This window comes from Priapulus caudatus, unplaced genomic scaffold (genome assembly GCF_000485595.1).
Source record: "Priapulus caudatus unplaced genomic scaffold, Priapulus_caudatus-5.0.1 Scaffold100, whole genome shotgun sequence".
Taxonomy (NCBI): Eukaryota; Metazoa; Priapulida; class Priapulimorpha; order Priapulimorphida; family Priapulidae; genus Priapulus; species Priapulus caudatus.
This window is the reverse complement of record NW_014577161.1, coordinates 256869-272333: the sequence shown is the minus strand read 5'-3', so window position 1 is coordinate 272333 and position 15465 is coordinate 256869. Positions and strand designations below refer to the sequence as shown.

The window sequence follows — 15465 nt, the reverse complement described above, 5'->3', positions numbered from 1 at the left end:
AGATGGTGAACCAGGTAACGGTTGTAACGCTAGACACGATAGATGGTGAACCAGTTAACGGTTGTAACGCTAGACACGATAGATGGTAAACCAGTTAACGGTTGTAACGCTAGACACGATAGATGGTAAACCAGGTAACGGTTGTAACGCTAGACACGATAGATGGTGAACCAGTTAACGGTTGTAACGCTAGACACGATAGATGGTGAACCAGGTAAAGGTTGTAACGCTAGACACGATAGATGGTGAAGCAGGTAACGGTTGTAACACTAGACACGATAGATGGTGAACCAGGTAACGGTTGTAACGCTAGACACGATAGATGGTGAACCAGGTAACGTTGTAACACAAGACACGATAGATGGTAAACCAGGTAACGGTTGTAACGCTAGACACGATAGATGGTGAACCAGGTAACGGTTGTAACGCTAGACACGATAGATGGTGAATCATGTAACTGTTGTAACGCCAGACACGATAGATGGTGAAGCAGGTAACGGTTGTAACACTAGACACGATAGATGGTGAACCAGGTAACGTTGTAACACAAGACACGATAGATGGTAAACCAGGTAACGGTTGTAACGCTAGACACGATAGATGGTGAATCATGTAACTGTTGTAACGCCAGACACGATAGATGGTGAACCAGGTAAAGGTTGTAACACTAGACACGACAGATGGTGAATCATGTAACTGTTGTAACGCCAGACACGATAGAGACCAGCAACTGTTGTAACACCAGACATGATAGATTGTTAACTAGGTAACGGTTGTAACACTAGACACGATAGATCGTGAATCAGGTAACGGTTGTAACGCCAGACACGATAGATGATGAACCAGGTATCGGTTGCAGTGCTATACAGGATAGATGCTAAATCAGATAACGGTTGCAACGTCAGCGTAATAAAATACAATCGAGTGTAGTACGAATGCAGTAGTACAGTATAGTACCCGGAGGTGTTAATTATTTGGTAGCATAACAGTAGTATAGTAGTAATAATACGTGCGTAGTCCGTCGTATAAACGTGAACAATGCGTCGAGTATGATTTCATCATGCCCACATTCACGCACGCACGCACGCACGCGCACGAAACGCACGCACACAAACGATTATCGTTTCGTTTTTCACCAGAATATGAGCACAACTTCAACAAGTACGACGAGAGCACAGTGACGCAGTTTGGCTTCCCGTACGACTACGGCTCGGTGATGCACTACAGCTCCTACGGCTTCAGCACAAACGGCGAACCGACAATAATGCCGCTGTACGTTTACCTCGACGACATCGGACAACGAGACGGCTTCTCTGCTACCGACGTCGACAAGCTAGACGCAATGTACTGCTAATTGTAATCGCCTAAGATAATTCTAATCGACGCAGCTCTGTTTTCCGGCGAACACACAGCACATCCGTGTCCCAAAATAAACCCATGACGATAACGCACCTGCATATTTTAACCCATGATGATAATTCGCACCGGTCTATAAACCTATGGAGATCACAGACCTGCCTATAATCCTTATGACCATGAGCATGCATACCTCTCTGTAGTAATGCATAATTACTATGAATCTGCGGGTAATGTTAATGAATAGGTAGTAGCCCGCGAGCCCATCACAGCGACAGCTCGATGGCTTCTTCTGAGGCTTCCGCGTAGCATTTTGTAATAATCACGAAAAAATAATGTAAAAACATCGCTTTAAAATAATAGTATATTAGTTCTAACGGCAACAGTAAGAGTAATTATGTCTGTTTCTCATAACAACATAAATGTTGTTCACATAAACGGTGGTTTGTCTGCGAATATAAGAAATAATAAATACAAAACTGATGAAAGAAAGCTTACGATGTTACTTTATGCACACGGAACCGTATGCATTGTTCATGACTATATATAATACGAGTATTATTTAGACGTTATTCGACAAAGGATTACGTGTATATAGTACTAGTGGGGGACGCGGCGTGCCTGGGTTGCTTTTGCGACCAATATGGTCGTTTCAGAAGAACGCAGAGAATAAGAAGTGCTATTTTATAATGCAGTGGTAGAGCGATGAGTTTTATGAGAAGAAGATATTTAGCATAGTGTGAAAAACTAAAGCTATGAAAACTGTGATTGTACAAGGTTAATTGAATAGAACGTAACGTCAGGCAACGTACCATACCACAGCCGAAACATGAGAGGCAGCTGAGGCTGTCATGAATTAGCACGCCTTACGTAAAGTAACGTAACGTATCTAATAATCGTAATAATAATACGTAATAATCGGACCATCAACATGATGAATTAGCATGCATGAGATTATGTTAACATTGTAGAACATGAAATAGTAGTGCTATAAAGAAAGTAATTGTTAAATCATGAATGGAAGAAGTGCGTTCAATGCACGTTAGAAGCGTAAACATAATAAACATAGCACCACTGTAACCGAGGTTCACTGTTTTATAGAATGCTGCATGGTAAGGTACATTATTACCTATGGTGTCGGTGAAACTATATCATAACGTACATTAACGGTAATAATGTACAGTGAAATGATATTATGAACATATCGTAGGCTGCAGAACATAATTTTAATACAGTAGACGGACGAAGTTTGCCTTTCTGTTTCTCTTTGTGAACTGCCTGGCCCGAGCGACGTTGTCACAATGGCAACAAACCATGACCATGTTGGCAGAAACCTAACAACTGGTTGGCTAATTGTTTTACTGGGTGTCTACAAATTCTGTCGTTGTGAATGGAAGTTTCTTTAGCCTAAAACCATGCCGGGTAGGCGACCAGTATGCGTGCCTCGTATGGGTGTAATCGGCTAGGTGGTTTAGGACGAGATCCGGCACCCAGGCACGACAGACACAGCTCTTACAGTATAGCTTGTGCTCTTAAGTGCTGTTTATGTGCTCTTGCGTGTTTATAGACTGTTTACGTACTCTTGCGCTGGTTATGTGCTTCCGTGTGTTTATGGGTTATTTAGGTGCTTTGGTGTGCTTATGTGCTGGTTATGTGGCAGTGCTTCCGTGTGTTTATGGTTTGTTCAAGTGCTCCTATGTGCTGTTCTTTTGCTCTTGCTTGTATTGTATGTTACATTGTAATTAACTGTGCGACAAATTGGCACCCGCATCCTCCACCAATTGTTGGACGACCCTAAGACGAATTTACTACGCGTCTGTCTATGCTGCATGTTGTACTTCAAGGCAAGATAGATGTTTCTGAGTAACTATGAGCAATGGGGTAGATGTTTATGCAGGAGAGCAGGATGGGCAATTCTGCGACACGGGGAGAGGCCGGCCGCCGAGTTGCTTGAGAACGGTCCTAGAGACCTAGAGGATGACCCGATGTGCGAGAGAGGAGGGAGAAGAGGCGACGGGCGAGCGAGGAGTAGCGGAGGCAGAGACGATGGTAGAGGATAGAAGTCCTGAGTAGAGGCACTTGTCATTGGTAGTTCGGGAGAAGCTGTCCCGACGGAGAAGAGAGAGACGAGAGAGAGGCACGAGAGAGAGAGACGATAGCGCTGGTGCCGTGTGCTACATAGATTTCATGACCGTGGACGGGCGAACGGTGGGTCAGGGTACTGGCGCTGGTTTGCGGAAAGCGGAGCGTGCAGGCGAGCGGAGAAAGACAGACAGAAAGAGCGGGGTGGGGGAGGACATATAGTGAGAGGTGAGATGGGCGAGGTCGAGAGAGGTTAGAGGGATGGTGGAGTACTGGGTTAACGGCAGAAAGGGAGGGGGGTTATTAGTAGTTGATTGTAGCTGAGATGGTTGCATTCATAGCAAAATATAGACTGATAGTATTAGTCGTGGTGTTGGTAAGTAAAGTGGTGCTATACAGTAAGTCCGTCGATGGTGTAGTGTAGTATTAATAGATTTGGTATAATTTTTATATGGTGAGTAGATGTTGATTTATCCAGCGGTGTGGAGAGGTATTAGGATAGGGGGGGATAGTAAAGTTGGGGAGGTAGAAGTGGCGCGGTAAGAGGTCTGTAAAAGGCTGAAAGGGTGTAAAAAGAGGGTGGGGTGAATTAACCTTATTAGGGCTATAGAGGATGTGGTAATTTGAATGCGGACATTAAGGTGTGGTAGGGTAGAGGTGTTCGCTTGGTAGGGAAGATAAAATGTGAAGAAAAAAGAAATTGAGTGGGTAGTAAGCAAAAAAAGGTAGAGTAGGGAAAGGGCTGAGTTGTTAGTAAGTGATTATATTAGAGTGCGACATGGTATGTCGAGAAACAGAGAACTATTAGAAAAAATATTTTGGGTAACGACAGTTCTTCGGCGCGGTTGGCTAGATTTTGTATGGGCTTTTATTGAAGGTGAAATCGTATCTCTGTATTGGAAAGGTAAGTGTTCGGATAAACTTTTGATGGGAGGTGTTACCTGGATTTGTTCATGTAACAGACTATGTTTGGTTTTTAGGGCTCACTGTTATGTCCGGGGTGTGCGTTTTTGCAAGGCAATGTTTGTTGACAGGTTTCGTATTACTTATTGTTTTCTAGCAGTGGTGTGTCTATAGAACTGATCTTGGGGTGGGTGATACGGAATGTAGTCATGCCGGTAATTGACAGGGCTGGTGGGAGGTTTTTTGGCTGATCCTTGGTTGCTGTGCTGATGTAGTGCTCGTGTAGATGTTGCATACCACTCTCGTAATTGTCCTCTCTGGAATTTTATCGTTTATCTCGGTTTTGGCTATGTCATGCTCGGTGGGTCTGCGTGGTATCGAGGACGATGAGAGATCTTGATTATTATGTTTAAACTGGCTGCTACGGTATACGTTCGAGAGGTCGCGTGGGTGTACACGTGGGTAATGTGTTTTGAAAAGTTGCTTTTTGTTGTTTCGATGTGTCTTCGCTCTCGTAGGACATGTCGATAATGAGTTGCTATCGTATTGTAAGTCTCTGATTTGTTTATTTGATTGATATTAATTGGTGAGTGTGTGAGGTGTGTGTTTGCACTTTAGGGTGGAAGCTGAAGTGAGTGTCGCGAGATAGGGTTTGCTATCGCTGATCGTGTGACCTTTATGTATGTTTTGTTGGTGTTTCTGTCGGTACGGCACAAGTGGAAGGGGCTGTAGTGGAAGAGGTTCTAATGAGGGTGGCACGAGTGCAACGGGGCTGGTAAAAGGGCATAATTCGGTGGGTTTTAATTTTTTTTATTAGTGAGAGGTCGAGGGAGTGGATCGGGTGCACGTGGAGACAGTGTAGTGGAAGGTCGCGGGTGGACGGGGAGGTGGGAGGCTGTGGGGGGGACAGGGAAAGGGTGTTCCGGGTGTGGTAGTTGCGGCGGTGAACGGGTTGCACGGCTGCAAGCGCGAGTTTCGTTATTGGATCGGGCTGAGGTGGAGGTGTCGGATTGCACGCGGGGGTGCAGAGCTTGCGATGAGGGTCGGTGCTATCTGTGGGGAGGCCGGGTATGGCTGCGGTGAGGTCGGGGAATGCGTGGAAGGGCTGGTGATGAGGTCGGTGCACGCGTGCACGGGTGGAAGCTATGTGACGGTCGGTGCACGGGTCGCGAAGACGCGTGTCACGGTAGGGGGGCTGGGAGGCGTGAGCGTACGCGCGGGTGGCACGGATGTTGAAGAAGCTGGGCAAGCAAAAGTAGAGGGTTGACTCGGTGGCAGGGCGCCATGGCGAGCGGGTGGATAGGCTGTGTGAGTGGGCGTGGGAGCAGGGTCTCGGGAGGCGGGGCGGTGTGCCGGTGAGGAAGCTGGGTCTGCGATGGTCGTCACAGTGCATCTGCGATAGACACTTCGGCGATAAGCTGATGTCTTATGGTTGTCTTGTCTAGTAGTATGAATAGGGTGAATTTGATATTGAGTGAGGCAGTATCGTTTATAAGGCGCGTGCGTGCACGGTAGATGCACGGTGCACTGGGGGAAGGGCGGGGGGGGAGCGTCGTAGCTCGGGCGGTGTCACGGTTGGAAGCTAAATGATGTGCTGTCGGTCGCCGTGCACGGATGCACGGGGGAAGCTGTGTCAGGTCGGTGACACGGGTGCCACGCGTGGGAAGCTGGGTGAGGTCGGTGCTCACGCTAAGAGTGCCGGGGTGTTGATGGACTAAGTGTGTTGTGAGTCGTGTGTCCAACGCGAGCTGGTTTATCCGTGAAACGCGATGGTCAGCGTCTGGGTCTTGTCAGTCTGGTGACGTGTTCTCTGTTCCCCCTGCCCTAATGACTAGGGGTAAAGGCGTATGAACAGGGGTTGGTATATGATCGCGTTCATATCGAGGGGATAGCTGGATTTTCCGGAGATTAAAGATGGGAACTGGCATTGGGGTAGTTTAGTTCTGGGGATCACTTCGTTAGTGGTTGTGAGTGAATGTAATTACGTAGGAATTTTAGGGGCACGGTCGCACAAGTGCGGTTTTGTTTCTTTTGGTAGCGTTCGAACCGTGGGTCCTTACGGTGCACTGTGGTGGTAAAGTGCTTGGGTGATGGCATTGATGTTTCTCGATTATTTTCGGGGATAATTTCCGAGGTGCTGAGGGCTGGTATTCTTGCACTGTGGAGTGGCTCGTGTAGTTTATCTGGTAAAGACTGGTGTAGTGTATTGTGGATTGGGTCGTCGGGTGATGCTCGTTCCGACGTAAATGCGGTGGAAGCTGGTGCTTTTGTTGCGTGCATTGCGTGGAGTTAAATGTTTTTGATTTTTGGCAGGATAGTTGGTTTCCGTACGGAGGGTCGGGACTTGACGAGTGCACGGCGAAGACTGTGTGAAGGTCGGTGCACGGTGCAAGCTCGCGTGAAGGTCGGTGCACGGTGCACGGTGGAGCTGGCGTGACGCGTCGGGCTCGGTGCACGGTGGAAGCTGTGGGTGAGGTCGGTGCACGGTCGGAAGCGGTGTGAGCGTCGCCTCGGTTGGGGCACGGTGCTACGGTGGGGGGACAGCTGTGTGTGGGTCGGGACTGCACGGTGCGCGGTGAGAAGGCTGTGTTGGTTGAGGTCTGGGGTGCACGGTGCACGCTTCGGTGGAGCTTGTCCGTAGCAGGGTGTCTTCGCATCGGGTGCGCGGGCGCACGGCTGCTCAAGGCTGCGTGAGGTCCCGCGCTGCGTACGTAGCGCTGGTACGACGGGACGTGCGGGAAGCGGTGTTGAGGAGTCAGGTCTGTGCGTTGTAGGAAGGCTGGTTGGATGAGTTACCCGGTGGGTAGGGGGCGTGTGTGGGCTACAGCTTCCGTGTTCCTGCGTGTGGAAGGTCCGGTTGCACTGGTGTAGCGGTGTTAGAAAGTGTGTGAGGGTCGGGTGCACGGGGCAATGGTTACGCGTGGTATAAAGCTAGTTGTGGCGGTGTAGAACGTGGTTGTCCGGGTGCACGAGTGCACTGGAGTCGGAAGGCGTGTGTGTAGGTTGAACCGTGGCCGCGAGGTTGCGAATGCGCTGGCCGCTGAGGCGGTGGCACGGTGCACGTGTTCTGGTGGAAGGCGCTGCGGTGAGGTCGCCGGTTGCTCGGTGCACGGGTGCACCGGTAGCAAGAGACTGGTGAGGTGAGTGTGTCATTACCGCTTTGGGGCACGCGACGGGTGCACATGGTATGCAGTGATGGTAGGCGAGTCGCGTTGTGACTCGAGGTTCGGTGTGCGCTCACGCGGTGCGTACTGTGCGCAATGCGTGGGTCGGAGGTCGGTGACGGATCGGTTGTCCCCTCGCGCTGCGAGCGGTGTCCACGAGCTCGGGTGGGGTGGACGGGGGTCGTAGTCTCGGGGGAGTGCGACGCGTGGGCACGGTGGTACAAGCGGGCGGGGGATGGTCTGCAAGCGGGATTAGGAGTCAGGGACCGTAACTAATGCGGACCCTCGACGCAACGCGACCGGGAAAGTCGACGACAGAGCACGCAAGGAAGAACCAAACGCTAAAACATGTTTCCGCCATCAGAACGGGAGAGGAAACTGCGACGCGAGTCGCGGCGTGCAAATCACGCGAGATCGCGCGAGAGTTAACTTCGCCGCGCTGGCTCGATGGGGGAAGAGGATCAAGCAGCGAGTTTTTAACTCGAGGGTGGGATGTAACGAACGTGGCGTAAGGCGCTTCGCACGCTTTTTAACACTGGGGGGGGCGGGAGGAACAGTTTTGGCGCGAGGCAGCGCAGTCGCTTCGTAACGAGCAAGTCCCATTTGGTCAGGATCGAATTACGGCTGGGAGTGGGGCGTGGTTTCCGCTGGGGTTCGCTGCGCGGTCGCTTGCGACGTGAAGATCGGCGTAAATAACCTCATTAACGCGCCACAACGATGCTGAGTGATGAACACTGCTGAATGCTTTTCGGCCACGGCAGAAAATGCGAAAGCGCGAGGTGCGTTTACATCGCAGTATGACGCCCACCTCTGTCCTCTGGTGGTTCTGCTCTGCTTATCCGATTGGCCTGCGCGGCGCTGCAGTTTCTCTCTCTCTATCTCTTCTCTGGCTCTCTCTCTCTCTCTTCTCTCTACTCTATCTATATCTCTCTCTGTGCTATCTCTCTCTATCTGGATCAATCTTATCTTATGCTCTCCTCTCTGGTGAGCTACTCTATCTACTGTTGGGCTATTCGCGCTCTCTTCATCTCGTCGTGCTGGCTCTCTCTCTCTCTCTCGGTGCTCTTTCTCTCTTCTCCCTCTTGTCTCTCTTATAAAAATACTCTCTCTGCTGCTCTAATCTCTCTCTCTGGCTCTTAACGTCTCTCTCTCTCTCTCTCTCCTCGCTTCTCTCTATCTCTGCTCTCTCTCTCTCTCTCTCGTACTCTCTCTCTGCCTCAAGACACACGCACTCATCTATCTATAGATCTATCTATCCTATCTATCCATATCTATGCTATCTATCTATCTATGCTATCTAATCTAACTCCTATGATCTATCTATCTATCTCTCGCGCGCGCTCTCTCTCTCTCCCTCTCTCTCTAGGTCTGCCTATCTCCCGTGTTCGCTTTCTGTCTCTCCCCTCTCTCTCTCTCTCTCCCTCTAGCCCTGTCTCCCCTTGTCTCCCGTCTTCGCTTTCTGTCTCTGTCTCTGTATCTGTCTCTCCTCTGGCTCGTTCCTCCTCGATCCCATTAGCTCCCGTTTTCTCTCTCTCTCTCTCTCTCTCTCTCTCGCGTGCTCTCTCTCTCTCGCTCGCTCTCTCTCTCTCTCTCTCTCTCGCTCTCTCTCTCTCGCTCTTTCTCTCTCTCTCGCTCCCTCTCTCGTTCTCTCCGTCTCTCGCTCTCTTGCTCTCTCAGGCATTTTAGCGCGCGGTGTCAATATGCCAATCTAAAAAGCCATTCTCGCTAACTGGCAAGTGTATTATACCTAGAATGAGGCAACGATCCTGCACGTAATTCTATCGTCATCGTCGCCACACATCGTACTCGTGCACGCAATTCCATCATCATCGTCGAACAGACAGACAGTCAGACAGACAGACACAGACAGACAGAGAGGCAGAGAGACAGAGAGACAGAGAGACAGACAGACAGACAGACAGACAGACAGACAGACAGACAGACAGACAGACAGACAGACAGACAGACAGACAGACAGACAGACAGACAGACAGACTGACAGACAGGCGGACAGCCAGGCGGAGAGACAGACAGACAGGCAGACAGACAGACAGAGAGACAGGCGGACAGACAGACAGCCAAGCAGACAGTCAGACAGACAGACAGCTATTGCACGCCCGATCTCGTTTTAAATCTATCGAATGCACATGGCGGACGCGAAAGCCCATCTCGTTTTGCTATTATTTTCCCGTTTGGAATGAGCGCAGATATTCAGCAGTTCACCGAGGGGCCGTTTAAATCGCACTCGCTGAGATCTGCATCGCGCAAGCCATGGAGCCACACGCCGCTCCGATAACTGGTGAAATATTTGTGCGCATGTGGGAGAAGCGGGGATGTATTTGAAGACGCGAGCGTGAAACGTGGCACACCGCTAAATACTAGTATAGATACCCTAACCCTAACCCTAATCCTAGCTCTAGAACCCTAGCCCTTCGCTCTACCCTAACCCTAACCGCTAGATGCTGGGGATACATGTTTCTCCGAGGGTAGATTCTTTTGAGCTATACAGGACGAACCATTCATTGCTTTCTGGCCGAGGCGGAAATGGCGGCCAATTTTCCACGATACAGCAATGAGTTGAATGACAGACTGTAGTATTGCGAATTAATGGGACGTACGTACGAGTGCTGGAGCACTCGATACGTCTTCGTGTACATCTGCAACATGGGAGTCACTGCAATTGATGTCCAATTATTATGATAGCTAAGATTGCCGCCATTAGGGCCCTCAACATTTTCGCTCAATTTCACGCCGGGCCAGAGTACTAATTGCGTGGGTACACGTATTGCGCTACGCTCAAATTGTGTATCATGTAAAGATGCACATAATTACTCGGTGCAGGACGCAATAAGTGGCACGAGAACGTTTCGACGAGTTTTGCGCGAGATACACATACGATGAAAAGAATATCACATTAACATCAGCAGGCGTATTGTCGGTATAAATATATCATAATATAACGTTCGCCGTTATTCCAATGAAATATGAAAAAGCTAAGAACGCAAGTCATTTGCGTTAGTCAATTATCTTATTGGCAAATCTAAAGCGGATAAATATCGCTTATATAGCATACATGCGAGCTTGTCTATACGTGGAAGAAATACATCTAAACTCATATCATTATTATTCTCGGTGTGACTATGAAACCTGCTTTCCAGGTCTTTCCTCATATAATCACAACCGATAACGAGAAAGTAGATGAGCGGTTGAATAAGTAATACGTGACTGTTGTGTTGCTGACTCATCAGCCACAAATACGCTGCTGCAGCGTAATTTCGAGATAAAACGAGCTATAGTTCATTATTCAGTTTATTCATTACGAGGTGATAAAATGTGTTTATTCCAGTATTTGCGCTATTAGGGAACCACTACAGCGACTTTCGTGCTAAGATTTAGATCGCGCGTTATATTAGTATATAGGCATACGATCATCGTTGCTGTGCTCATTTGATTTCTTTACTTCACGGGTAATCTTACCTCACCACGTCCCCGTTATCGCGATAAGGAGTGTAAAAACCTTCAATTTGCTACGCATTTCTATAGCTGACTGCGAACGTTTCGTGATTTCGTACAATCGTGCTAGCATGTTCAAAAGTTGGCATGTCTGTGAAATAGATAGATGGATAGTCTAGCAGTAGAGATTTCGTTGTAAATATGAGCTGATCCAGCTTGCCCATCAAGACTGGCTCCGTACGTCGCTGCGAATCAATTTGGAGACACTCCTGTTACCGGTGCCTACCGTACCGTACTTCTATTCGCGATTCTAGCGCAGACACACATCAGCACTGCGACAGTGGTATAGCATGGTGGACACCCAGCCTGTGGCAAACGTCTCCCCCTATACATTGCGCATGCGCAAAATCACCATGCACATGCGCAACGTGCCATGCGCTCTTACGTGCTGCTAAACACGCCCGAGCTCATACGCAATTTTAGGTGGGGTGGAGGGGGGGGGGGTACGTTTGCCATAGGCGGGACGTCTAGCATGCTACACCGGAGTCACGGAGCAGGCGTGTCCGCAGTACTCTCATCTCGATCATAAGGGCGCAAAATTTTTACGGGAATTATAATAAAAGGGGAAAAAATCCCGCTGTTCCTTCGAGGTGGCAGTTAGATTATGAACATCGCTAACCGACAAATCTAACACGCAGTCAGGCATCACAGAGAACGAGAATGCAGTATACGGTACGCAGGAGAGAGTCAGACAAATTTAAATGCCTAACGCCTAACTAATCACGGCTACGATTTACGCAAACGAACGTTGAATTTCGTTTTACGATACCGAGATACCTCTGATCACATTACACGAGAACCGAATAACCACCGTACGACGAACGGGCCATCTATAGGTCTACTATACTATTACTAGACTGACGACCCGTCCTGTACACCATAGACACTAGCTCTAGAACTATAGCCCTTCGCTCTGTCACAGGCCTGTGGCAGAGCGAAGGGCTACAATTCTAGAGCTACATAGACACATGCGCACAGACCGCCTCGGTAAAATTGTCATTAATGTTCCTCAGTCTATGGCTCTATGCAGCGCCGACGTGTAGCGCCAAACTGATGGCGGGGTTTCTGCCCGCACCGTTACGGAGGTGCTGTTAGTACCGGACCTACAATGCGCTAGCCTATCTAGGGAATCATCAGAAGTAGATAATAGGGAATTCCCCTATTAGGTAATTAGGTAATTATATAATAGGGGATCCCCTGTCCTGCTATTATCTACTTCTGATATCATATAACATCTATGCCAATCGACGGCTAGGTGTCAATTTCTAGACTGACCCCACGCCCCGTCTTCTCGCTCCAGCCGTACGACGCCGCCCGCGCGCGGCAGTCAGGCGCGAGGTAAGTTCTAGTCTATAAGTTCTAGTCTATTGCCGTTAATGTATACGCGAGCGCGGCAATAATTGCTCATGTATATGCGTAATGATGCCCGTAGCAGGTGCTCGCAACAGCAGTGGACGCGATCATTCGCAGGTGCCGCCGATCCCGCGAGACGGTCGTCTGCCGCCAAGACACGCATGTACTGCACGCATGGGGGCGCCTGCGTAGCCTAGCGTCGCCGACTGATGCCGAGTGTGTGCATAGCAGCGAAACGCTGTTCAGTGTTTTACCCGATTGCGCGCTACGACTACTCAGTAGGCAGTCTTCTCTCCTGCGCCGCTCTCTGCATGCGCCATCACGCGCTGGCGACAGGTGGCGCGTCACGTGCGCTGTTGCCTCTTACTGCTAGCGTGTGACTTGATGGGATCTGTCATCTGTCAGCAGCTCCGCATTGTTTTTTGTCGGTAATGCTTCTCGGTCATGGCCGACACATTAGTACAAATACATGCTCTCTCTCTCTCTCTCTCTCTCTCTCTCTCTCTCTCTCTCTCTCTCTCTCTCTCGCCCTCTCTCTCTCTCGCTGTCTCCCTCGCTCTCGTTATACACACGCACGCACGCACGCACTCACGCACGCACGCACGCACGCACGCACGCACGCACACACACACACACACACACACACATACATATACGGCTGGTATGGTTTCGTTGGCAGCGAATATGCGCCCTGTTCACTCCTACTGCGATGTCGAAAACCAGAGAGACATGATACAAGATTGCGTGGTACAGCTTTGTTGTTGATCCTCAGCGCTGCGCGCGGATGAGACGCGCAGTTCCGCGGGATATGCGCACGCGACCGCGGGGATGTTCAAGTATGAAGCGCTGTCCGCAGTGGAGACGTGCGCCAAATTCGATAACAATGAAGACTTTGTTCTAAATAAGAACTATCGGCGGCTAAATATGAGCAATATACAGACCTTTGAATTTCTTGACTAGTCAGTCAAAGTGCTTGTTGGGGGTCCATTATGCAGAGCTTCCAATTGAAATGGCCCATGAAATTGTCAAGTGGAATTGTGTTTTTCGGAAACCCAAAGAAAATGTCTCCCTCTTACATGCACCCCCTCCCTGATCAATGACGCAGTTAGGCGTAAACAATAACAGAGATGAAATTGTGTTGAGTTTATGGCTCTTGACGCACGTGCATTGACGTACAAGACTGTTGAAAGCACATGCACTTGGAACGTCCCAATAAAAATCAATATTCACACAATTTTTCACAATGATCGACCGCCTGTGTGCAAAATAGGTGAACGTATGTGAAACATATACAGTTAGTGTGACATATCCGTGACTAACTGACACAACTAAATTGGTAAAATGTTCCATGCACTTTAAGAAATTCTGAGAAATTACGAGGTTATCATCGCAGAACTCCCGACACCGCCCATCCTAATGTCACAAAGCTATATGTAAATAAACACGCATGTTGCGAGGTGCCTGCCTCCGATATCCATTTCGATGCCCGCTAAGCCAAGCATAAAGCGCGCGGGCAAGAAGTCACACACACAGCTACGTTCAATGGCTAAAACAATCGAGTAGCGCGGTTAGGGATTTTCGGAATTATTTAATTTTAAGAAAAACTTCAATGTTCAATGAATGACGCACTCGTTCACTTCCGAAAGCGGGTAAAAATGCCGAATTTTTCCGCTTCGATGCGAAATGCATCGGCCGGGCCTTTCATTATTTACGAAAAGCAAACAGTCTCGCCAAACACCTACATGCAGCAACGGGTCGACGTACGTCGTTGACGCCCCATTCATGCCCATCAACGAAGAAGGCGGGGCTTATTCTGATTACGGAGATGCGAAAATTGAACAGAAGGACGTAGCGCAGTGCGCTAAACAACGTGTTATTTTCTTATTTGTGGCAAACTCTATCGTAGGAAACGGTTATAGCCTAGCAGAATGCCCTAGTTCCTGAGATCGGCGATTTGGTGGTCCAATGGTTCCCCACCTATAAAAATATCAAAGACTGGTGCGGCGTAGGCTGTGATTGGAAGACACAAAGTGTCAATCCTCGACGCGCCTCGTCATCATGGCCGCATCACGTCGAGAAATTCTATTTATCTGTTCGTTGCGCGGCCCGTTATTTGCCAATTCACGTCATATATCATATGCATGGGTGCAAGTAAACGTGACGAAAATGATTACACCAAAGCCTGGCTTGTTAAGAAATGTCGCAGGTGCGGCTGAGTGCGTACGTGCGTGCGTGCGTGCCAACGCTACAGCTGGTCGGTCGCGTACGTTTCATCCCCGATTTATCCGTATAACAGCCTCAACGCTCGCCCCCTCCCTCCCCTCCCCGCCCCCCTATATCGGTGAATTGTCATTCACACCGCGCTGAGCACGCTGACAAGATAGATCCGCATGCGGAGCATCGACGATGACAGTTACGGGAAATAAAAATGGGCGATTCGCGCAAAAGAGAGGCTGACGATGCGCTGATACTACGCTGGCGCAACGAAGCACGACGGCGCATACAGATTTATCGACTTTATACCCTATTACGATAACTGAAGAAACTGTAAAGGGGGAAACACACGCGCGCCCATTAATATTTGAGACGGTAAGGGGGTTTATCTCAGATTTTACCGGGAGCGGATGTTGCAATTCTATTTCATTCCATCATCATCTACACGAAGTATTTGCGCTCATCGCGCAATCCGGAAGCAAACAGGATCGCGTGAATATTCTGCTATATATGTGTGTGTGCGTGCGTTCGCGCTAGTGTGCGTGCGTGCGTGCGTGCGCGCGTGTGTAGCCGATGCAATGGGAATGGAAAATGGGAATGTTCGCATTGCGCTTGAATAGGCATTTATTCATAATACTACGTCACACACCATGGGATCCGTAATACGGGATACGCGATGAGGGCGATTCCACGCGATGCTCAGGTATAGGCTAGTACACACAGGCATACACTCGTCTGCCACGTATAACGTCGCCACGTATAACACGGGTTACGCGACTAGCGAGCAAAATCATCGGTTACAAAAACTCCTAGCTGCGAGAAGCATTCGTTTGGTTTCGTGTGTGCAGCTCGTGCAGTTCACAGGTATATATATATATAT

General features: G+C 49.2%; 2 protein-coding genes across 3 annotated transcripts in view; one reads left to right on the top strand and one right to left on the bottom strand.

The window, feature by feature from the left end:
* Nucleotides 1-1839, top strand: part of LOC106805118 (zinc metalloproteinase nas-13-like) — an 11665-nt gene extending 9826 nt beyond the window's left edge. For both annotated transcript variants that reach the window (XM_014806600.1, XM_014806599.1), the window contains exon 3: nucleotides 1140-1839. In XM_014806600.1, coding sequence (XP_014662086.1) covers nucleotides 1140-1354 — 215 coding nt within the window. In that variant the 3' untranslated portion in view covers nucleotides 1355-1839. The remainder of the gene's footprint in view (nucleotides 1-1139) is intronic.
* LOC106805105 (inactive phospholipase C-like protein 2) overlaps nucleotides 1-15465 on the bottom strand; it is a gene marked incomplete in the record, with an annotated part of 92614 nt that overhangs the window by 43954 nt on the left and 33195 nt on the right.